We start from the raw sequence: 22,851 nt of genomic DNA on the forward strand, positions 1-22,851 counted from the left end.
ATTGTAGTTGTTTGGTTATTAAACCAATGCAGTGAGAAAGGACTGCAGTACGAAATCATCTTTTCTTTAAGTAGGCATAAGGAAAGAAGTTACTTTGACAGTGGACTTCTGCTCTCTAGGAGCAGTACACATGAATCCCCGTGCCTAGTTGTGAGCCTCTCTGAACTTTGTATAGTTCATATGTGATTCAGAGTATGGCCTTTCTGAGGACCTGGGGAAGGTAACTGTTGGTCTGAACCCTCATCAGGGGACTTTGCTATCTTGTACAGCTGAAGTTTCATGGTGCAGCTTGTTAAAGCTCTCTAGGAGCTGGCCTCCAAGGCCTGCAAATCCAGCCCTTACTGCCCTGGCAAGTACCATGGGCCAGAAGCTGTAGGACATTCCCTCCTCCTGCAAAGTAACATCAGTTCAGCTGGTCCAGTGACAGCACCATGGAGGAATTTTCTGCTACAAGTACTGAGTGCAGACAAAGAGGCTGCCTAATTTTCTCTTCGTGCAACCCCACATCCTGTGGGACTCATGCACATCCCTGTACTTTCTACACTGTACAAGGGAGCGTGCGTCCTGAGCAAGAAACAACGTGTTATGTCTTGCTCACTCTGCTGATGAGACTGTGAGAGACCCGCCAGAAGTGAATTAAATAGGTCTCCACTTAATTATATGTTATTTTGTTAATTGTCTATCTGCTGCTCTCCCTCGTTGGCATTACGAAGGGTGCAAGTCACCTCTGCAGCTAGTTTCCCTGCCCCAGCTTTTCCTGGGCTCCATCCCTCGAAGTTCTGGGTACCCCCGGCAGGGCATGGCCCCACCACTCTCCCGGCTGAGGGGCGCAGTAGGTCTCGTCCGCCTTTTCAGTTCGCTCTTTGCGCCCTTGAATGTGCGGTACCGAGGCACGTCTCCCTTCAGGGCCAGGAGCCCTGGCCAGGTACTGCAGAGGAGAGCGGTGCACTTGGGAAGCGCTGGCAGCCGCTGGCACCTCTGCTCTGTCCCGGCACTGCCCTGGGGGTCAGGGTCGCGCCTCAACCCCTTCCCCGCGGTGTGGGTCCCGGCGGAAGCCCTGCCCTCAGCCCTGCCTTCAGCCCTGCCCGGGTTTCGCCGCAGAGTCTGGGCTTCGTGCTCGGCGCTGCGCGGGCCGGCCCAGCGCCCCACCGCCCTCTTTTTCTGCACACTGGCTGTTGAGTAGAGGTGCCCCCTCCTCCTCTCCTCCTCCGGCTGCCGGGGGAAGGTCTCCGAACGCTTTCATTCCATGCGGTTAACCCCTTACTGCCCGTCCTGCAGGCCCCGTGCCCCGCAGCCCCGCGTTCCCCTGCCGCCTGGTGCGATCGGCTCTGCCACCCTCTTGCTGTAGAACAGATTGATTTCCACGGGAGGGGACGACTCCTGCATGGGGCTGGTGTCACCCAGACGCCCTGCCCGCTACGAGCAGCCTTCGCGCCCGTCTCCTCCGCTCCCCGCGCTCTCGCTTGCTGGTTTTTTTTTTTCTCCCAGGAGTAGCAGCGAAATGTCCCGTCCTGCCTATTTGGAAATGGGAACAAATTGCTCCCCCGCCTTACCTCGCCCATCGCATCCCATATATAGTCATATCTACGGTCAAATGGCAGGCGGCAGCGAATGGGAAGGCTGTGCCTCCCAAAAAAACCCGGGGGGCAGTAAGAGAGGGAAAGGGGTAGGGACGAAAGGAGGAGGGAGGAAGGGCAAAAAAAAAGCCCTTTCCAAAAAAGTATTGGATGTCTTGAGGAATGCAGTCAGCCCCCTGGGAAAGTACATATCTGTGAGGCGCTCCCTGCCCGCCGCTTGCACTCGGCCGGCGCCCCGTCCCGCACGGATCAACCCCGCCGCCCGGCAGCTCCGCTCCGCTCCCCCGGGGGCCGCGCCTGCGTCCGGACTCGGGACTGTCCCGCAGCTTTTCAAGTTTTTCTTTCGGGAGCAGTTCGCGCGGGGACGCGCCCTAGCCCACCGCCACCATGGATGCCATCAAGAAGAAGATGCAGATGCTGAAGCTGGACAAGGAGAACGCCTTGGACAGAGCCGAGCAAGCCGAAGCGGACAAGAAGGCAGCGGAGGAGAGAAGCAAGCAGGTCTGCACCGAGGGCCCGGGCACAGCCAGCGCCGGGGCGCAAGTCTTTCCAGACGACTCATCTCTTTTTTTCCCCCCCCCCCTTCCCTCTTCTTCCCCCCCCTCGCCGTACCTTGTATTCCACCCCTGCGCCCTGCCGAACTGGTTGAACTTTCCCTAAGGCAGAGCTTCAGCCTGGCAGCCGCCGGCTGGAGGTTCCCGGGGGCGCGGCAGGAGGTCCTTCCCCCGTCCCCACATTCCAGCTGGGGAGCAGGGCCCTGGGACAGCCTCGTGGCCTCTGCCTTTGTCATAGGAGCACGGCTTAGAGAGGCTGCCTGGAACACCTAGTTAGCACTGGACAGATGTGCTGCGATTTGGCAAAGGACAGTTAAAGCTGTGTTCCCCACTCCAGCATCACTCAGCAGACTTGTCCGATTCCAGCCGCCCCCCCCCCCCCCCCGCCCTTCTCCAGACTCCTGTCCTCTTTTTTTATCCTTCTCCAACCCCCCTCCTTTACACCTGGGGCTTTATTCGATTCGGGGAGGGGAACACATTGTTTGCTCGTTTCTGGGAGATCTGAAGGAGGAGGGAGGAAGGAAGAGAGAGTGATTTATGAATTAATTTCCCACTTTTCTAAGCCCAGGGAGAAACATATTTGTGTGTTATATTTCCTCTTGTGCACGTAGTTAGAGGATGACATTGTGCAATTGGAAAAGCAATTGCGTGTGACGGAGGATTCAAGGGACCAAGTGCTGGAAGAGCTGCACAAGTCTGAGGACAGCCTCCTCTCCGCAGAGGAGAATGCTGCCAAGGTATCGTGCCCTTGCTGCAAGCAAAGAGGATCTAACTGTCTCTCCTTCTCTCTCTCTCTGTCCGTCTGTCCTTTTCTGTCTCTTCTGCACTTGCACCTCTCTGTTTGCACGATCACGCTGCCTGCTGCACCTTTTCCTGCCCGCCCTCCCCTCTGTACCACTTTCCACCCGTATCACAGCTGGAGGACGAGCTGGTGGCTCTACAAAAGAAGCTGAAGGCCACTGAGGATGAGCTGGACAAATACTCGGAGTCCCTTAAAGATGCACAGGAAAAGTTGGAACTGGCTGACAAAAAGGCCACAGATGTAAGTTACCCCCATCCCTTTCACCACAAGCCCAACAGAGAAACCACACTCTTGCTCTGCTCAGGACAGCCTGGACTCCTACCCAGCAGCACTCCAAAGTTTGGTGATGGCAGGGTCCAGGCACCTCCTGGGCAGGGAGGTGGGAAACAGCGCTTGCCTCCCTGCATGAGGTTTGCACACTATCAGAGGCGTTTGATTGGGTTTCTGCTCACTTGACATGTGCTTTTCATGTGTACTTGTCACTCTAGACACAAAAGCAAAGAACTGGTGATTCATCTGTTCAGGTGATGGGTGAAACAGCTCAGGCTGGAAGAACACTGTCTTGATAGTGAAACAGAATCAGAGAGTTAATAGCAAGTAAGTGCAGAAGAGGGAGATCCAGAAGAGCAAGGGCTGCTAGTTCTGTCTTCAAGAGAGCTGTTCCTAGGTATGCATGTGTTAGAACTGCTGCTAGATACTAGTTTGGCTCACTGGTCGCTGAGATAAAAGGTCCTCTCCTACTTTTTTTCCCTTGGAAACCAGTGGAACTGCTTCATTTGTCAAAGAAAAGTTCAGTCTTGTGTGACAGAAAATTACCTGGAAGATGATACTTGCTAGTTTTTCCATTTAGAGGACAGGGATCCTGGAAGCAAGCTGGGAGATATATATAGCTCAGCACTTTATATGGTAATAAGGCAAGAGCTTGTGCCTCTCCCAGGCCCTCATCCCACCCACCTGTCTATCCCTGACATGCATTTAATGGATTGTATGCATGGAGCCGTAAGAGTATGTTGTCTGTTAAGGTCCTGGTCTCTATCACTGCTCTTGGACAATGCAATTCTCCCTGAGTAAATCTCAGGTCTGAATTACAGGATTTGGTGAAACTACAGTATTTCCAAAGCAATGACCCTCCTTTTCCTTGTAGCTCAGCTTTAAAAGCCAACCTCAAAGCCATAATGAAAAGGAGTTGCCACGAAGCAAGCAAAGTATTTCAGGGGGAGGAAGGATAGTTTCAGAAAGGGAAATGTTACAAACAACAACTTTGCATGAAAGACAACATGCTTCTATCTTATTTTACTTTTAAAAGGAAGAAAGGATAAAAAAAAGGTTTAGCTTTAGTATGGCAATTAAGTTATATAGCTTTGAAAGAGAACCCAAGAACTTAACAAACAGAAGTGTGTGAAGGAACAGGGGAGAGGGTCCCGTGTATAATGTGGATCAGATGTCTGCTCTGTGCATGGCAGCTTCCTAGCAAGACGTTTAGTTAGCTTTTTCAAAGGAACTGCATATAGATCCAGGGGAGATATTCCTTATATGGAAAAGTATGCAGACTATTTGGAAATAGCTTGCCTAGGATGAAGGCAGGAGAAATGCTACTAGACTCCCATTCTGAAACTAAGGATCTTCCTAACTGATCCCCATGCCATCTTCCCCTGCTGGAAAACAGCATTTGGAAGCTAGTTGAGGGCAATTTTATTTGCAGTCTTCCCTCAGGTGGAGGGTGGGAGAGTGTCTGGCTTGTTTTCATCGAGGTAAATGCCATATTTATTTGTAGGCATGGAATATGTCTGACATTTTAGGGACATATTTCTTTTTTGGCAGTGCAGAGTATCTTTGGGGCATTGCAGTTGACCCAGTATTTGCCTTATTGGTTTGGATAGTTCCAAGACTTAGGAAAAGGGCATGGGCAGGAAGGGAGTGTCGGCTCGCTGGGATGGACTCGCCTTACACTGGGATGTGGAAATCTTACCTGTCCGGTGTGACTCATCTCCCAAAAGCCAGGCACATCCGCGGAGCCACCCCACCTGGGCGTGGGCAGCTGCAGCCCCCTCTCCCCTCCCCGTGTCTCAGGAGCCAGGCTGGGTGCAGCAGCATCTGGCGGGTTGGTTGGTGTCATTTTATGACGCTCATACGGGGGCGGTTTGCGGGAAGAAAGGTGGGTCTTGACCCCGGGTCAGGCCCGGCCCGGCCTGCGGGACCCCGCGCGGTGTGCCGCCAGGCGGCACTGTTGCCCCGGCCCATCCACCGGCCACGGCCGTGCTGCCGGTAGGAGCGGCCCAGCCCCGGTCAGGAGCGGCCCATCCCCGGCCGGACCTGGCCATCCCCGGCCGGACCGGCCCATCCCCGGCCAGGGGCGGCCCAGCTCCGGCCGGACCGGCCCATCCCCGGTCAGGAGGGGCCCATTCCCTGCCATGACCGGGTCAGGACCAGCCCATCCCCAGGACGGCTGGACCGTCCTCCGTGCCCGCCCCGCTCCCAGCCCGGTGCCGGCAGCCCCGCCCCGGAGCTCTGCGGCGCGGGGGTACTTCCGGGGCTGCGGCGGGCGGAGGGCGGCGGCGCGGGCAGGGCGAGGCGCGGGCATGGCGGCGATGAGCTCGCTCGAGGCCGTGCGCAGGAAGATCCGCAGCCTGCAGGAGCAGGCGGATGCCGCCGAGGAGCGGGCGGGACGGCTGCAGCGGGAGGTGGACCAGGAGCGGGCGCTGCGGGAGGAGGTAGGGCCGCCCCTTGGCCCGGCTTGGGCCCACGGCCCGGGGGTTGGGGGCGCTGGGCGCGGGTCCCGGGCCGCGGCTCCCTCGTGTTCCTCCCCGGCCGGTGGGGCGAGCGGCCGCTTCCTTCGCCGCCGTGTCGGACAAGAAGGTTGTTACCTGCCGGTCTGGCCGCGGGGTCGACCCGCAGTGTTGCACTCCCCGGCTCGGTAACCCGAGTGCTGCGTGGGGCGGGCCCAGGTGCGGTGCGCAGGGAGACTGCACTACGTGTGCTGGCCAACAGCAAAACCCCGAGCTGGAATGAGGTTGGATTTAGGCGAGATGTTTGAGATTACGTGTTTTGTATTAGGCTGTGAGCAAGGTTTTATGGGGTTTTTCCCTCCACAAGTCCTAGTTCTCTCATCCCAACCAGACGAGTTCATCTGTGGGTAGTCAGCATGGCGACTCTTGGGAAGTTCGTAAGACTGAACCTGAGATGGGCCGTAGTACCTGACAACCCCCCAGCAGTGTAAGCGTACAGCCCCAGACGCTGTACATCTGTAGCGTGTTTTGTTCATCAAAGCTGCTCGCCAAGAGGGGAAAGGAACAGTAGGCTTGGTTTTAGGCAGAGGCAAGATCAGTTGTGAGCAGCATAGGCTTACGTAGCAGAGAGATGTAATTATGGGCGGCAATCACAATAAAAAAAACCTGATAGGGCTGTTTGTCTTACCACCGACCTTTGGGAGTTCCAGCAGTTGTAACTTAATGTTTCCTGCTATAAAATGTAGTATTCTTTGAGGCAGTTTTAGTGTCTTCAGTGGTTGTATAAAAGCGAAGCAAAATAACAAATTTCCTGTGTAGTTTATTGCAATAGAAAAAATAGCAATTATTTGATTTCCTTATAATATGGACCTTTCTGCACATTCTGGGCAGTAAGTTCAAAGGAAGAGCCTCCTGATTACCTGCAGGTCATCTTCCTTATGGAGCAAAATATGGCTACTTTTGCTTGTGTAACTGCTGCATTCTTGCAGATCACTCGGCATATCCATTTTTTTTCAGTGAATGATCTAAGTCATTAACTTATTTCATAAGGGTTTCTGTTTTTTAAAAACTTGTTTTCTAAGCTTTGTGGAGTAAAGGACACCGATGTTCCTATTTCCAGTAACATGCGTTGTTCTGAACAACGTACTGAGGAATTTCTATTGAAACGGGAAGTTTTGCTGTTACCTTTTGTGGCAGAAGGAATAGTGCTGGAGGAGTGATTACAGCTTTCTGGTGAAGTCTTCCCTTAAGAGCTCAGCTACATTGCAATAAGGCTTAGGACCCCTAAGGTTAATGTTTGTCTCTTCCCTGGAGTTGGTTTATGTGGATGATGTAGAATTGTGCAGAGTACGTTTACATGTTATTTAAGTCTTTGTGTGGAGGGGTCAGTGCTGGGGTGAATAAAGGCTGAAAACTGAACTCCCAGGCACATGTAGACGTGTGCTTTTTCTACAGTGCTGGCTACAGATGTTGCAGCTGTATTTCTGCATGCTTGAGGAGGGAGGCTTTGAGAGCACTACAGCAAGCAAGCTGTGTGAATCTGCCTCTTCCCTCAGTGTAATGCCTTACATGTATAGCATGTGACCAGCTAGAGCTGTTATGTGAGGTTTTTTTTTTTTTTCTTCCTGTGCAAGGTACAGATACACAAACAATGAAAAAACTACAGCTGTGGCCAAAAAGTAGCACAGCCTCCAGCTTTTGATTGTTAAACCAGATTGCTAAAAGTTTCAAGGCTGTGATTAGCAGCCATTCCCTTAAAAAAGAATCTTCTGTTTTGAGTATGTACATTTTAAGGGGCTGTTGGTCATTATGTTTTCAAAATGCATTTTTCTTCCTTCTTCTGAAAAACACAATCTCCCTTATAATAATAATAATTAACACCCAATGGTAACTTATCCATGTCATCGCTCATTGTCAAAATATGTGGTGTATAAGTGCTATGGCAGAGATGCAGGTTATGTTTGCATGGTAGCAGTGGGAGTGCCTAATGTCACTGGGGTTTTTTCCTTCCTTGCCATATAAGGAGAGAAGTCTTGCTCTGCAGAAGAATAACTGGGGCCATATAAGGCTGGTTGGTAAATCCTTAGTGAGTTACTGGAGCAGGAAGTGAAAAGTTGAACTTTAGTCACCCTGTGTTTTTGAAGCACATTTTAAGCTCTTATCATGACAAGGAGTCTTGACATGATAATAATTAACTTGTAACATTACAAATTTCCCTAGGGTAGCCTTTATGAAAGGTTATTTTCTTTCTTAAATCTGGAAGTTCAAATTCTTACTGTTTTAAAGCCAGAAGTCCAAAAACACAGGTTTGGAATACTACTGCATGATTACATAGCTAAATATTTTATATTTGGATTAATGTGGATCTCTAAGGATGAAGTCTCTTCTCCTTCTGGGTCTCTTATGTTCACTGCCAATGCATATTAATGTTCAAAGATACAATTGCTTACTTGTTTATGTGTTGCTTTCAGTCCTTCTGGAGGACATCGTTACTTTCATGTCAAAGGTTGTTTTACTTGTCTGGCCTGTGAGTTTTTTTTTTCTTGTGTTATGTACTGCAAAATCTTTGCTCTGGACGGCTGTATCCAACTACCCCTGGTTAGAAAAGAAGAAATACCAAACTGATACTTTTGGTATCTGCTTTTGCCAGAGGATTGGTTCCCCCCTCAACTAGGCATTGTAGGAAATTCAGATGTGTACTTCCTCACACATAGCAAATACATATCGTATATGTTAGTGTTAGCACTATTTAGGTGTTATTCTCTGAAATCATTAACTTTTTAGAGTAGTTACCCTTTTGTATATACTTCGTGCTTAATATAGTTTTGAAAGAAAGTTTCATAATGAGGTTACCACAAGAAGGCCGTTTCAGAACTTACTCTGCAACTTAAGCAAGTGTAGATTTGAGATGGTCAGAAGTAAGAGCTTGAAATGGTAAGAGGCAGATGAGTTGCAAGTGTTATACAGAAGGTTAAGTAAACAGGTAATTCAGGAAAGGCAAATTTAGGGGAAGAGTGAGGATGGAACTATTGGAGGAAGAAAAAAAAAAAAGATGTTTTAAGGGATTGCTGCCTGTACCACGGCCCTTGCTGGTACCTTTTTTGTCAACTCTTGCGCAGCTTGCCTGTAAACAAAACTTCTGGGTATTCGGGCACTTCTTAAATGTTCTCATACTCTCTCTGTGTCAGCTGTCTCATTGCAAATGCTGATCCAGGTGTGTTTTTACATGTTTACACTGAATCCTTCTTACGGAACTCAAGGAAGTGTTGGGACAAATATTACAAAATATGGTGAAAGGTCATAAATAAAGGAATTAGGGTAACAGAAGAATTGAGTAATTAGTTTGTGTTGATTTGATTTAAAAAAGGCGAGGTGTGTAATTAGTGTCTGCAAATACAATAACAGAAAATATTTGGGTAAAGGTGCATAATTCTTCCTGTGCAGCTCTTTCTAGTACAAATTGTACAGTCCTTGATGTGCTTCATTGAAAGGAAGCATTAATCACTTTTTTTCCTCTGTTAAGCAATAACCTCACAATTTAATGATGTACGTCAATGATGCACTTTTAGTGGATGAAGTCAGAAATTACAGAAGTGCTGTTAAATGGCACTAGCAGGTAATGGGATAACCTTTTACAAGGGAAGATGTGTGCCTTACTATGAATTAATTTCTGTTCTTCCTGTGCTTAGGCTGAGAGTGAAGTAGCTTCTCTGAACAGACGCATCCAGCTGGTTGAGGAAGAGTTGGATCGGGCTCAGGAGCGCTTGGCTACTGCCCTGCAGAAGCTGGAGGAGGCTGAGAAGGCTGCAGATGAGAGCGAAAGGTGGGTGGGGCCACGCCTGAATGGATTGTTACCCTTATGACAAAGATCATAATTGCCAGGGTGTGGGTTAGGGAAATAAATTAAACCACTCCTAGGTCTCTGAATGTGTGTAATCTGCTCTTCTTTTGCCTACATGGACTTCAGTTACAGCTTGTCTGTAGAAATGTCTTAAAATATCTGGGCTTGGATTATTCTTCGTTGTGAAGACGAGATTTGAGTGTGGTAGGTCTTTTGATGTATCATGTCACATCCTGGGAAAACTACTTGGCCCAGCCCAGACTTCTCTCATTGGGTGACAACTTCTTGTGATACTCTTGTGCTGTTGGATGATTCTTGCTTTCATTGTGGGTAGAAAATCTCACCTGGAGAATAGGAAAGTGCTGGAAGAGGCTTTGGTTCTCCTGTTGGCAAGATTGGTACATAAAGGTGAGCGAAGGAAAGAGACTGATAATTCCTTCAGACCTCCAGGAGTCTGTAATGTAAGTTAGGAACTCAAGATTTGTGACGTTGGAAGATCTTCTCTCTTCTCCAGTTGTAATACTGTAACACAGTTGTAACATATCTGTGATAGTACCTTTTATTGTGAAAGAAACCCACACATTCTGCATGTGTATTTCTAGGTTACTAAGGATGCAGTCTATTGAAAAGAAATGTGCCAGAGACTCACAGTGTGTTTTGAAACATTTAAGATAATTTTGGATCAGATGTGTGCAACGCACAGTGTTTCTTGTTATGAAGGAATTAAATTTTGCTTATGCAGAGCACAGAGAGCTTCTAGGACTCTGACATGGTAAAACCCAGGGGAGTCTGGCCCATAAACATGATTCTTGTCAGTCCTGCAAGGGTTGTAACATGCTGTTGATGAGTATAAAAGCACAGATGTTTTCAGTCTCCTTATTAGGTCTTTATAAGTGATACCCTTAATTTACCTTTCTGTAAGATGAGTTTTTCCTCCAATTTAAAATGAAAAAGAATACTACAGCTGAACTACAGTAAGAGTTAACCAATCACACTTTTTCTTCCTTCCTGACATGTGTTTTGTTCCTTGAACTTCTGAAATGTGAATGCTCAGGACTAATCTATGGGGTGAAGACTCACTGTCTGATGTGCTCCATTCACCTGAATACAATTGTCTGAAAGTCACATACCACGAGTAGTAGGGCTGGAGATAAAACTGGCAAGCCCTGAACCTTGCATTTCCTGTTTTTCACGTTTTTCAGAGGAATGAAGGTCATTGAGAATAGAGCCCAGAAGGATGAAGAGAAGATGGAAATCCAGGAGATCCAGCTTAAAGAGGCTAAGCACATTGCTGAAGAGGCTGACCGCAAGTATGAAGAGGTCAGTTCTTGAGTGCAGGTCATCTCTTTCTAAAGCCCATTAGGCTGTGCCTGTAATTTTGTTTTTCTCCTTTGCCTTTTAAGTTCAAAAGATCACAAACACAACTCTTCACAGCTGTGGAAGGAAAACTGGGCACCCAGATACCTCAGGGGACAAGGTGACAGGAGATCTCTGCTTAGATTTTCACACTAAAATGTTTGAGAGTATTCCCTAAGCTCTTAGGGAGAAAAATAGTTTTCAGTTGCCTTTTGGTGAATGAAAGGGAGGTCTTGGAAAATGTCTGATAACTAAGTCTCAAATGTAGATGTCACATAATCAAAACTCATGTGTTGACCAAAAAACAAAGACGCCCAGCCCCCAGCTTTGTAGGTTCTAGAAACAGGTGATGTGTGGTGCAGCAATATCATATCCCTGATTGTCCCTTGCCTGTCCTTGTAGGTGGCTCGTAAGCTGGTGATCATTGAGAGTGACCTGGAGCGCGCTGAGGAGCGTGCTGAACTATCAGAAAGGTAAGTGTGGAACTGCTCTGAGACATATGTGAGGTGCTGGAAGAGAACTATAACTGCATGAAATGTTGGCAGTATACCGTGTGTTCAGCTCAAAGCTATGTTTGTTCATTTACTGTAATCGTTGCAATAAATGATCAGTGCTGAAGTAAATGTGTTCCTATGTGTGTGCGCGTGTTTTGTCACTGCATGCTGTACCTGCACACTGATTTTGTGAATGGCTTTTGTGCATTTCATGTGTTCACTAACAGCCAAGTCCGACAGCTGGAAGAACAGTTAAGAATAATGGATCAAACCTTGAAAGCATTAATGGCTGCAGAGGATAAGGTACTGATACTAATAAACAGTTTTTAGGTTTAACTGCAACCCAAGTCTTTCAGCTTCCATAGCCAGTTAGCTCACTCAATAGTAACAAGTAAGTCCTTGCTTTGCTCTTTACTCTCTTTGCATCTTGCTTTGGTGGTTTTCTTTGGTCTCTTTTTTTTGTTTTGTTTATTTATTCATTTTTGCCTTTAAAACTGATCTCCTGTGCAGCCAAAAGAAGCTGAACTGTCTCAAGTGTAAAAGCTCTAAATGTTTCTGTGTAAGCCAAGAGCTGTAGATAAATTTCTGTCTGGTCATCCTCTTAATGTGCACTTGAAATGGTATTCGGCATCACAAAGAGTTGCTTTCAATCTGTGATGGATCAGCTGCTTTTGAGGCCGTTCTTTTGCCCTGTAATTGTTTTCATTTTTCTCTATCTTTTCCCCCTATTTTCTCCTGTTTCTTTTGCTTGACTGAATCTTCCATCCGCCCCTTTCCTGCCTTCCCTCCGAAATAACAGCAAATGTGCTGAGCTTGAAGAGGAGTTGAAAACTGTGACCAACAACCTGAAGTCGCTGGAGGCTCAGGCTGAGAAGGTAGGCTAGAGACTTACGTGAGAACGTGTCCCTTATGTTGCCATCTGGCCTGTGGAGTTTTCTTTGTATGCTGATTGCTTTGCAGCATTTCAGCAGGGCTGTTGTCAGTAGAGGCATTTGGATTTACTGCTCAGTTCGTATTTGGCTCCTATTGGAACATAGCGTATCTTCTAGTTCCAAATAGGTCAGTATTATTTGGCCACATGTTCTGTTGAGTATTCTGACAGGATTAAGTATTACTTACAGAATGTCCCTCAAAATGGCATTGTGTACTAACATTAAATTTCTCCAAAAGACATCCTCATTACAACTGTAGTACTAATTTCTTCTCAAAGTTCCTGCTGTATTGCACTGGAATGTAACTCAAGGGAAGTTTGACTCTTGTAATAAACCGTATTACCACAGCCTTGCAAGCAGAATTAATTTAGTTTTACCTATAATAATTTCTTGTGTACAGATGATCTACTACAAGAGTTTCGAATGCGGGGGTATTTTGGTATATTTAGAATACCTGTCTAATACCAGTGATCCTCTTTCTAATTACAGTACTCACAGAAAGAGGACAAGTATGAAGAGGAGATTAAAGTTCTGACTGACAAACTGAAGGAGGTAAAATTAGAGCTGTTCTTTGCAACATATCTTCCAATGCACCTTTGATTTTAGTATAAATACTACTTTGATGCTGTTAGGATTGACATACATTTTGGAAACAGTATAATGTTAAATATCTCCCCTAGAAATTAGTTTATACTAGCCTTATTATTTGCCTCCTCTCATTGTACTTCTTTCCTCATTGGAATTATTTCTTCTCAATTCCTAAGTACTCTGTGTGTGTTTCCTAAAGTAGTCTGTGTTTGTCCTGACTTCAGGCTGAGACCCGTGCTGAGTTTGCTGAGAGGTCAGTAACCAAGCTGGAGAAGAGCATTGATGACCTAGAAGGTATGGGGGTTTGTTTTTCTACTTACTGTGGAAATACGTATCTCTTATTCTTCTCTTGTGTGGAGGTTTTTGTTGGGTTTTTTTTTTCCAGTACCCAGTTCTACTGGGCTGACTTGTCCCACTTTATATAAATGGGTCTGCCTAAAGAGTAAAGTAGACAAAATATTTTCCAAATGAAATGTATTGATAACTTAAATGCTTCAGATGAATGGTGTTTTGCTCTTGCCTGTTTCTTTTTCTCTCATTTTCTCAAGACTCCTTTCATTTTTTTGTTTTATACTCTTCTATTTGGAGGTATGTAAATGTATAGGGTAAATGATCACATGACAAGTGTTATTGTCATCTTAGCAAAAAGCTCATGAAGAGTTGCATTATGTTTACAGTAATTAGGAATGTAGCAAGCTAACCTAATTTATTACTGTGGTAAGTGTGGGTCAGGGCAGGCATTTTGTGGCGTAGACCAGTTGTTGGGTTTTGGTCAAGCTAATAGATTGTATACATAGTCAGAAGGACAGCTTATTTAACTTCAGAGGGTTTGCTTGTAAGGTTCTGATAAATCTATCAGAGCTGCAGCAGAGTAGTGGAATGTGCTTTCTGCCTCTGGGGAAAATAATTCAGTAGGACTTTTTAATTAGAAGTTATATGGAGTTCACTATTTAGATGCATTACACTAAGTCTAGGATTTTAAGAAGCTTAATTGCATGGTGTGACGGGCTGGATTCTGCGTGAAGGTGATGAAATGCCTAAGTAGCTGCTGAAAATTTATGATCCCTGACTCAGGAAGGAAGCCGAGAAGAAAGATAAGTGTTTAGAAGGAACAAAAATTGCTGTAAGGAGCTGAGTTTGACATGACACAAACCAGAGTGGTTTAAAAAAAAAAAAAAAAGTGGTAGAAAATGGTAACATCCTCCTTGAGCCCCGTTTTTGAATCTTTTCTGCCTAGCTCCTGTGTGCCTTCCTAATGTGCATTAAAACAAAAATCCAGGGCAGTGAAACATGGATTTTTGCTTCTTTTGTACTTTTTCTTTTCTTGGTTTTCTGTGTATCACAGGTTGCTCCACTGGCAGTGCAGTTAATGAACTTGTTGCATAGAACTGTTCACTCTTTTCTTTCTTTTATTCTTCTCTAACTTCTGTCTCATTTTGTCTGTCACAACACTTCTTTATGTGCGCTCTTCCCATTTCCTACGGCTTCTGGATGGTATCCCATGCCGCCACCTTCACCTTCCATCCCATGATCCTGCTCCATTTCCTTGCACACTTCTGCCTTCCCTGCGGGAACATTAGATGAGCTCTATGCTCAGAAACTGAAGTACAAAGCCATCAGTGAGGAGCTGGACCACGCTCTCAATGATATGACTTCCATGTAAATGTCTTCCCAGCTTGTGCCCGCTCCTGCTTCCCTGCCCTCACTGATTGCGCGGTACCGGCCTTGTGAAATGATGCTCCCTGTGTAGTGGGAGATGCTTTCCTTTAGAGAGAATAGGTGTACAAAATACCATGAACAATTGCTTTACCCTGGCAAAGTGTGGGTGAGTGTTGTGCCGAGCCTGGTAAATACTCATGGTGATTTTGTAAGCTTGTGGTTACTCTTTCGTTATGTCTGCAATCCTTGAGTCTTGTGGTTGCCCTTTGTTTGTAGCTCTGTGTTTATCCTTTCAGTTCACTTCTGTTCAAACATATCTACCAGGCCCATCATGTTCATTTTAACAAAGAAAATTGCCTTGGTACATGTTGCATTCAGATTGTATTCCTTTGCCTGCTGTCAAAGTTTTTGCTCTGGCAAAATTCCTACAGAAACCTCAGAGAAATTTAGGTTTTGCGATGTTCTCTATTAATGACAGTAGGAAGTGTTTATCTAAATTTCCATAGCTGCTCTGAAAATTTCAGCTGTTATCACTAAATTACAAGCGTGGAAATGGATTTAAAATACCTTGTCGCTTAAACCCATAAAGGCGACAATTGAATTGTAGGTTGCTGCTGCATATTTTCTGGATAGCAGTACTAATTTCATTTGCATACACCAAAAATGTGGTAATACCAACTTTAGTCATAAGGAGAAAAATAAAGAGTGGCAGGAAAGCAGGAGAGTCAGCAGCTGTAAGGTGTGACTCATTCATGCGGTGTTTGACACAGACTGGACTCTGAACAGAGGTGAGCTGTGTTACCTCCCCCTTCCCGTGTTCAAACCCTTCACTCGCATGAACACTGCAGCTGGCACGGGGGAGGGGAGGAGCTGTGGCTCTCAAGTGCTTAGGAGGTGCAATGTTTGGTCTCAGCATTCTGTTTTGGAAGCCCAAGCATGCTTTCAGCAAGACATAAGGTTTGCTTAGAGCTTGAAATTTATTTTGTGTGCATCCGTATTTTAAATGTTTTTTTCTTCATGGTTTTTTTTGTCCCCATGTGTGTTCATTACTTTCCTCCCTCTCTCTTCCAACATTTTAATAGAGGTCTAATGTTGCCTGCTTTGTATGCTTTGGTTTTTTGTTTTTAAATTCCTTCCCAACATGTGGTTTTATTCAGTGGCTTATCAAGCAAATGGATTTCTTTTTTCCTCCTCTGTATACAGAGATTACAATATTTCTTCAATTTTGGATATTTCTAAGTGGAAAACAGACTTTAAATTGTACTCTACTGGTACATGAGGACATGACCGTAGCATTCCAGTCCCAGCATGGTGTGCTGTTTCTCTAGCATAGTCATCTCAGCATGCTGGGCTCTGCTGTGCCATTGCTGCTTTTTTGGAAGTCTTCACTGCACCTTTTTTCATTTTCTACCTTATCTCACTTTTTCTTTTTGTGCAGATAATTTTCTTTGCTTCACTTCTCCAAAGACATCTTCATCGGGTTGGATAAAACATCTTTCCAAGCTTTGGATGTTTCATGGGTTCATTGTCCTGTCTTCTAGCTTAGTTGACACTTCCTCTATCACCTGTCTCAGAACATGCTCTGTTTGTGCTCTGCTGTACAGAAACTACATTTCTCAATGTAAAATAAATATCCCAGCTGTATCCCTTTTGCTATTCCTTTGCCTTTTATTTATTTAAATAATTGTTGAAGTTATTAATAAAATTTGCACTTTTTTGCCATTAGGGATTTCATTTTTTGGTGTTTTCATTTTTCAGCTGAAAACACTTTTGCCTGAATGTTGACAATGCCAAGCCAGTGAGTGCAGTGTGTGGGATGGTGTGAAAACTGACCAGTTATTATCTTAGTTTTTCTAAAACTCTGCTGCAGATAAAATGACAAATAGCTGTAATAGGAATTTTTCCAGTTGTTATTATTAGGACAAAATTTGCAAGGACACTACTTCCTTGGGGTCACTTGGTCGTGGGAGCATGGCTGAGAGAGCAGTTACATCCTTGATGTAACAAGATTTTTCACTTTAAAGCCTGAAATCTTTTCCTGGCTTGATGCTGAAGATGTCTTATCTTTATTTAAATGTATTTGTTCATTAACTTACATATTCGAGACAGATTTAAAGAGGCAGGATCAAAAACTCGGGATTCTTTTTTTCACCCAAAAATAATCCTTGAAATGTCTTGAAAAAAAGTTTTCCCATTTTTACACCTCAGTTATTCAGCAAAGATGTTGCTTGCTAACATTTTGGGGGTTTTACGGTATATTTTTCTTGAGTGGCATGGTAGGATTGGAAGTTTCATTGGGGAGGTTTTGGTAGCTTTCCACTTGGGCTTAATTCAGACTTGTGAGTTTGAATTGCAGACTCATGAGAAACGTTTCAAAACTGGAGTAAGAAAATTCTCATGATTATACTATTAATGAAATTATTCTGCTGCAAAGTGGAACATCATGGATTTCAGGTTTCAGCTGATCTGTCAGTGTCTAATTAAGGATGAAACATTAAATACTGACATCTGGTGGTTTTTTGTATTGTTATTTGAAACTAGAGAGTTGATTGCCTTATTTTAACTTTATTTACATCACAGCGAAAGAAGTTATTTTCCAGTTCACGTTAAAGTGAAAACTGCATTGGTTTCTGGTGATGCTGTCACTCTATATATTGCTAAAGTTCCTGAGTCACCAAAGCTAAATAAACTCATTATACCATAGCTGAATTGTAGATTTTAACTTGCAGAATAATGTAAATGTCTCTTTCTTGTTCAGCTTCAAGATTATTCAGCAGTGCAGTCTAAACTAGATTTTCTACCCTCCTCAGAACTTGTTTTCCAAATAAGGCTTGCAAATGGATGCATTCCCTTCCTGGCCTGCCATCCTTGGATAACTTTGGCATATCCCAGTTTTCTAGCCTATGACACATCCTAATGTTCATGGCTGTGGGGAGAGGCCCAAATACAGGATATGTATCAGCAATCACAGATAGTTCAAGTAATAAAGTTCAGTAACTTACTACTCCTCAGCTGACAAACAGTAAATGGCTGTGTGTGAAGGGTAACCAAATAGAAGGGGATAGATGAAAGTTACCCAAATACAATGGGATGAACATTTTTAAAATGACTGAGGCTAACATGGTTAACTTTGCAAATGCAAGAGTTAGGGGAAATGTGGTCAACTGTCACTTGTCAGCTGAGCCAGAGTAAAATATGCTACAGTAACTCCAACTTCTTAATCTATTGTGTTTTGGGTCATTGTTTTAGCAGTGTTTTTTGTCCACTCAATTCCTTGCAATACTGGTGTTTCTTAAGAAAAGTAAACAAAAAAGCAAAATCCATTGTAGGAACCTGTCAATTTTTAACATAGTGATTTTAAACATCAGTATTAAAATTTTGCCTTTTGTGTCAATCATACATGATCAGCTCTGCACTGGAGGATGATAGATTGCTGGACGTAGTACTGGAAATGGGCAGTGCAATGCAGATCCCCAGGTAGCTGCATGCAGAATTCCTGGCTGGTCTTGCTGCACTGATCTTCATTCCAGGGAGCTGGTGTGGTTCCCCACTGCAGTGTGGTTCAGCACTCTTGTCACCCTCAGTTGTGCTGTTCTACCTCCCATGTCTGGCTGTTTCTGTGCCTGAGGCTTCTTGCTGGGAGTGCAGGGCTGGCTCTGGGCTCCACTGAGCAGAGGCTGAGCTTTGCTGGCTCTGCACAGAGCCAGAACTCACTGCTCGGCTGCTGGGGCTCCTGCAGTGCCAGGGTCTACCTCTGAAGCAGATGGATGCACAGCCCAGGCAGAATCAAGGGCTCACTGTACACTTGGGAAGTGCTTTCCCTGCTTTACTGGGGGATTTAGTTGTTTTGAAAGTTGAGAAATACTGTAAATCTCTGCCTCAATCAGAGAGGAGATTTCTGTGATGATGGTAAGTGTAAGTTCACATGATTCATTTTTGAATAACAGCTATATACACTTTGCCTGACAAAGTGAAATTTTAGTTACTCTAAGGTTTTGATGGTTTTTTTCCACATATATGGGACATTATCATGATGAGAGAGACAAGATCCACTTGTTACTGGTGCAGGATCAGAGCTGTGAAATGTGCCCTGGCTTTACTGAGCTGGCTGTGGGAGTTTGGGCTGGGGAGGAAGCTGGGAGGAGTTGCTCACCACACAAGCATGTCCTGCAGACCAGCTCACTGCACAGCTTTGCCTTTGCTGTGTCCAGTGCCTGCAGGGGAAGAGGATTCCTGTGGAAGCTGTTAGGCAGCTTGTGGAAAAGAATCAGAAACAGTCATTTCCTGTAGGGGAATAATCTGGGATCAAGAGGTCAGGAGTGTAGTTAGGCTTTTGAGAGGAACGTGGACAATTTGAGAACACACGATAGTCAAAAGCCATTGTGGAACATTTCTTTCACTCTGCAGAACAACTCTCATTAAATGTGCTGTCACAACATGGCTGTGGCTGTTCTGTTTCAACATGAATTGTCCTCTCTGTTTGCTGTTTTTGAGCAAGGTGTTCATCCTTCCTTTTCATTTTCACCAAATGTGAGTCTTTTTTCTTACGAAGTAGAACTTGGAAATTTTAAAGGTATCAAAATATGTTGATTCTAGTAACACAAGTATATTTTCCTACCAAAAATAACATTTCAACCCATCAGATTTCCTAGGAAAGGAGTATGGGCTGAGTCAGACCTGGCAGTAGTTGCCTACTAGCGTCTTTCCTGCTGTTATTTGTGCTGGCTGTGGTGCAGTTGCTTTCTCTCTACTGGCAGATGAGGTTTCACCACACCTTAAATAGTTTGCAAAGAAAAATGGCACTCATAACTGTACAGAAGACTAAAGCAGGACTTGGTACTTCTAGGAATATAGCTGCAGTTCTTCCATTTCTATTCGAGTTTGTGTCTCACAGCTGTTCCCCACAGCAGGATTCTTAGCCAGTTCTTCATATGGTCCCATAACTGTTCCTTGGAGTAGCTATTTAATTACTAGAGTTCTAGAAACAGAGGTAAAGTGTTTCTCTGTATGTTACTGAACTGTCTGTCATGTGACCAGTTTCTTTATTAACTCTTATTTAACTGTTTTCTCTGTCTAATCTGTCTTCATTCTGCCTCTTTTTTCCCTTCTAACGTGCTTGCTGCCTGTACAGACCAACTCTACCAGCAACTTGAGCAAAACAGTCGCCTAACTAATGAACTAAAGCTGGCATTGAATGAGGATTAAACTTTAGTGTGACTATATTGTTAACTTGTTTCAAAACACCTTCTTTAAAATTTCCTTTAAGAATGAATCAGTAAATGTAGAAATAAGCAAGAAACCTAGATTTTTTTTTTTTTTTTTGAGCTGTTCATTCTGTGATAAATTAATGAAAGAAATCCTCAGTTTCTCTTGGGAAAATATGGAAATGCTTCTTCTGGATGAGGCTTTTCATTATGTGTCTGCACACCTATTTTGGGGGAGCACTAAGCTTTTCAGCTGTGCAGTAGCTTCTTTCCACATGGGTAAAGAGCTACAGCATTTCGCTAACAGTATCCACAAAGTAACAGTTTGCCTTGCAGAAAGGCACTCAGTTTATCTGACAACATGAATTGGCCCTAAGATTTTTACCACAATGAGAGAAAAATATTCACCAGGATTCATATATCTGTATTTCAAAACCAACTTAAAGGATACTTACAGCTGTTTTGTCTGGAGACTTTGATGTGATAATTTTGCCTTACTATGAATTGGGCTTGTATTTGACAAAAAAAAAAAAAAGAATGGGCTCTCCATCTGGCAATACCCGATCAGTTCAAAGGTATGCTTGTGTAGTATGAAGTTACTATTACTGGATCCCAGTAGGATGCACCACCAGAACATTATGCTCATTTATTGTATCAAATACGTGTGTTAAATGATTGTCCTATAAAAGTGTGCATGCAACATAAAGCTACTAACTTTGAGTCTATTTATTTTCTAGAAGAAATAAATTTCTTAAAGGTCACTTCACTGAAACTATAATAGTTTTTAATTTTTTTGTTCTTTGTGTTCCTGAATTCTATGAAACTTTTAATTGTGTATCTGTAAAGAACTTACTTATTTTCTTTATTGCCTACCTTAAAAAAAGAAAAAAGCCACTTACGTTCCTATAAGCAAAGAGCTTCCAGAACATAGTGTCTCTGTTGGCAGTGCATTTTCTTAACAAGTGCAGCTGTAAACAGTTCTAAACTTGCATTACTTGCTGTTTGTTTTATTAATTTGGAGTGTGCTCTAGTTGTGTTATTTGGGAACATTGGTATTTATGAGCATGCACATTTCTTAACTTTCTAAACTCTCTGAGAGAAATGATGATTGCATGCCTTCATGTTCTGAGAATCAGTACCTCCGAAGAACTGCTATTCATGTTTTAATTTTCTAATCCCACAACAGAGAAAGTGGCGCATGCCAAAGAAGAAAACCTTAGTATGCATCAGATGCTGGATCAAACTTTACTGGAGTTAAACAACATGTGAAAACCTTCTTAGCAGCAACCACACTATTTGTTTTATTATTTTTACACCTGCTTGCCGTGAAGCCCCATAAACATGTCTTTATTTTAGTTTCACCACAGTCACAAGAACATCTGCTAAATTATGAAGCAGGGGTCAGGGAAACACCAAAATGGGCAAGCCATATGCGGGTTAAGCTACATTACATTATGGTTTAAATGTGCCATTTCCCAACAAAAATGTTACCTACACTTTGTAGAGAGTTCAGCAATTCGGTCTGCTTAGTGTTTGAAGAATCCTGGCTGTGGCAGAAAGTGTCCCACCTCAAGTGCCAACTACAGTTTTTACACGAGAAGAATGATTCATGTTCAAGAGAGATCAGGTGGAAATGGTGCTATTTTGAACAAAAGCTTCTACTTGAAGTCTTTTGTTTGATATCAGACAAGTTAGAAGTTGTCCAGCACAGTAATTTATTTTTATTAGAATTTTACTGATCTGTGAGAATTCGGACTTTCTGTGCCTTCTAATTCAGTAAAACAAAGGTATGTAAGCAAAGGAGACAAGTGAAAGCTTCTGAAGGTTTTAAATTGTATTCTTGCAACTCAATACAGAAGTGTAGGTCAGCATTTCACTTTGAGTATTCATTCGATTGTATTTTTCATGTTGAAATGAAAGATTCAATAAATTCAGGACAAAACATTAATTTGGAAGAGATTGTTTTAAAATGTATTTTATTTGTGGGGATTTGGGGTAGGGGAGGAATTTTTAAACCGGTATTCGCCTCACTTTTTTCACACTTTCTTTGAGCAGTCTTAAAAGTATACCTGTATGTAAACATTGTATAATGATAATAAATAAAATGCACATTTTAGGACATTTTTTAAATTTTGTTCTCCTGTGGTTTGTTTTTCATCACATCAGTTTCCTGTGCATCCCTGTGTCAACTCTGCACATGTGCAGTGTCTTTAATTGTGATACACTGTTAACACACTGGCTCTCAGTCTTTTCTGTGTTGGTGGCCAATGTATAGAAATGCAGTGGTTTGGACAGATGTGGATCTGTAGCTGCTCAGAGGGGCCCGGGGGGGGGGCTGTATTGCAAGAGCCTGTCCCTGTTACTTGGCTGCATGCCCAGGTGGTGCAGAATGCAATTATCCCCCTAGCAGATCAGAGAGCCTTCCAGAATTGCTCATCATTGACCAAAATCTTTTTGGTAAGACCATTGCAGAACTCCCATAGACCTCTTGAGGAAATGAGTCCTGAAGGCCATGCTCTTGGAAACACTATCATCTATTTGTATATCTTACCTGGTAATATGTGTTGATTTACTTCTGTGCAGTGATAAACCTTCTAAAATCATGTGTCATGTTCATAAGAGATACTTCCTCTCACTTCTGATTGCTAGTTTCTACATATGTAGGTGTCTTTATTTGAATTGTGAGGTCTGTTGATGGGCAGCTTCAGGATTTGAAAAGTAATTTTTATTCCTTCTTTTTCTGTAGTACATTGCTGAACGCTGATGCTGTCCATCCCTCTAGCAGCAAGGAGCTTGGTAGGAGACAGGTGCAGATAATCTTCCAGATCACCAAAGAATTTCCATTAGTGGACCCTTAGCAAGCAACTGAAAACAGGTGACTTTATCAGCCACTGCTGTAAGCTGGTGAAAGGGTAAAGTAATACATAATAATTTCAGGTTAAGTGGGAGTCAGAGAGGGAAGATGTACTGGTACAAGTCTGGCTTTTTTTGATTGCATTTTAAAGGGAGGAACTTGGTAACATTACAAGCTTTTGTGTGAGTTGTTGGCCAAGACTTCCTGATGCTGCCAAGACATCCTAAATGGAAAGGATTATATCCCTGGCTTTATGTTTCTCTT

The 22,851-nt window shown here is 43.9% G+C and overlaps 1 protein-coding gene across 22 annotated transcripts; it reads left to right on the top strand.

Moving 5' to 3' along the window:
- Nucleotides 1–1,720: 1,720 nt before the first annotated feature.
- TPM1 (tropomyosin 1) lies at nt 1,721–21,863 on the top strand. Of its 22 annotated transcripts, none has more exons than XM_042039796.1 (10): nt 1,728–2,078; nt 2,743–2,868; nt 9,349–9,482; nt 10,703–10,820; nt 11,259–11,329; nt 12,150–12,225; nt 12,772–12,834; nt 13,095–13,164; nt 14,451–14,529; nt 15,968–16,173. In XM_042039796.1, exons 1-10 carry the CDS (start codon nt 1,965–1,967, stop codon nt 15,969–15,971), a joined length of 855 nt encoding a protein of 284 aa, XP_041895730.1. In that variant the 5' UTR covers nt 1,728–1,964; the 3' UTR covers nt 15,972–16,173. The 22 variants fall into 22 exon arrangements, with proteins under 22 accessions (XP_041895717.1, XP_041895718.1, XP_041895716.1 ...); XM_042039794.1 differs by lacking the exon at nt 2,743–2,868 and adding an exon at nt 3,048–3,173; XM_042039801.1 differs by lacking the exons at nt 14,451–14,529; nt 15,968–16,173 and adding exons at nt 3,048–3,173; nt 20,920–21,863 and having other exon boundaries at nt 1,732–2,078.
- The last annotated feature ends 988 nt before the right edge of the window (nt 21,864–22,851 follow it).

This window comes from Corvus kubaryi, unplaced genomic scaffold (assembly GCF_017639235.1).
Source record: "Corvus kubaryi isolate FWS band 111438036 unplaced genomic scaffold, C.kubaryi_AGA036_p1.0 37394, whole genome shotgun sequence".
In the NCBI taxonomy this organism is placed as follows: domain Eukaryota; kingdom Metazoa; phylum Chordata; class Aves; order Passeriformes; family Corvidae; genus Corvus; species Corvus kubaryi.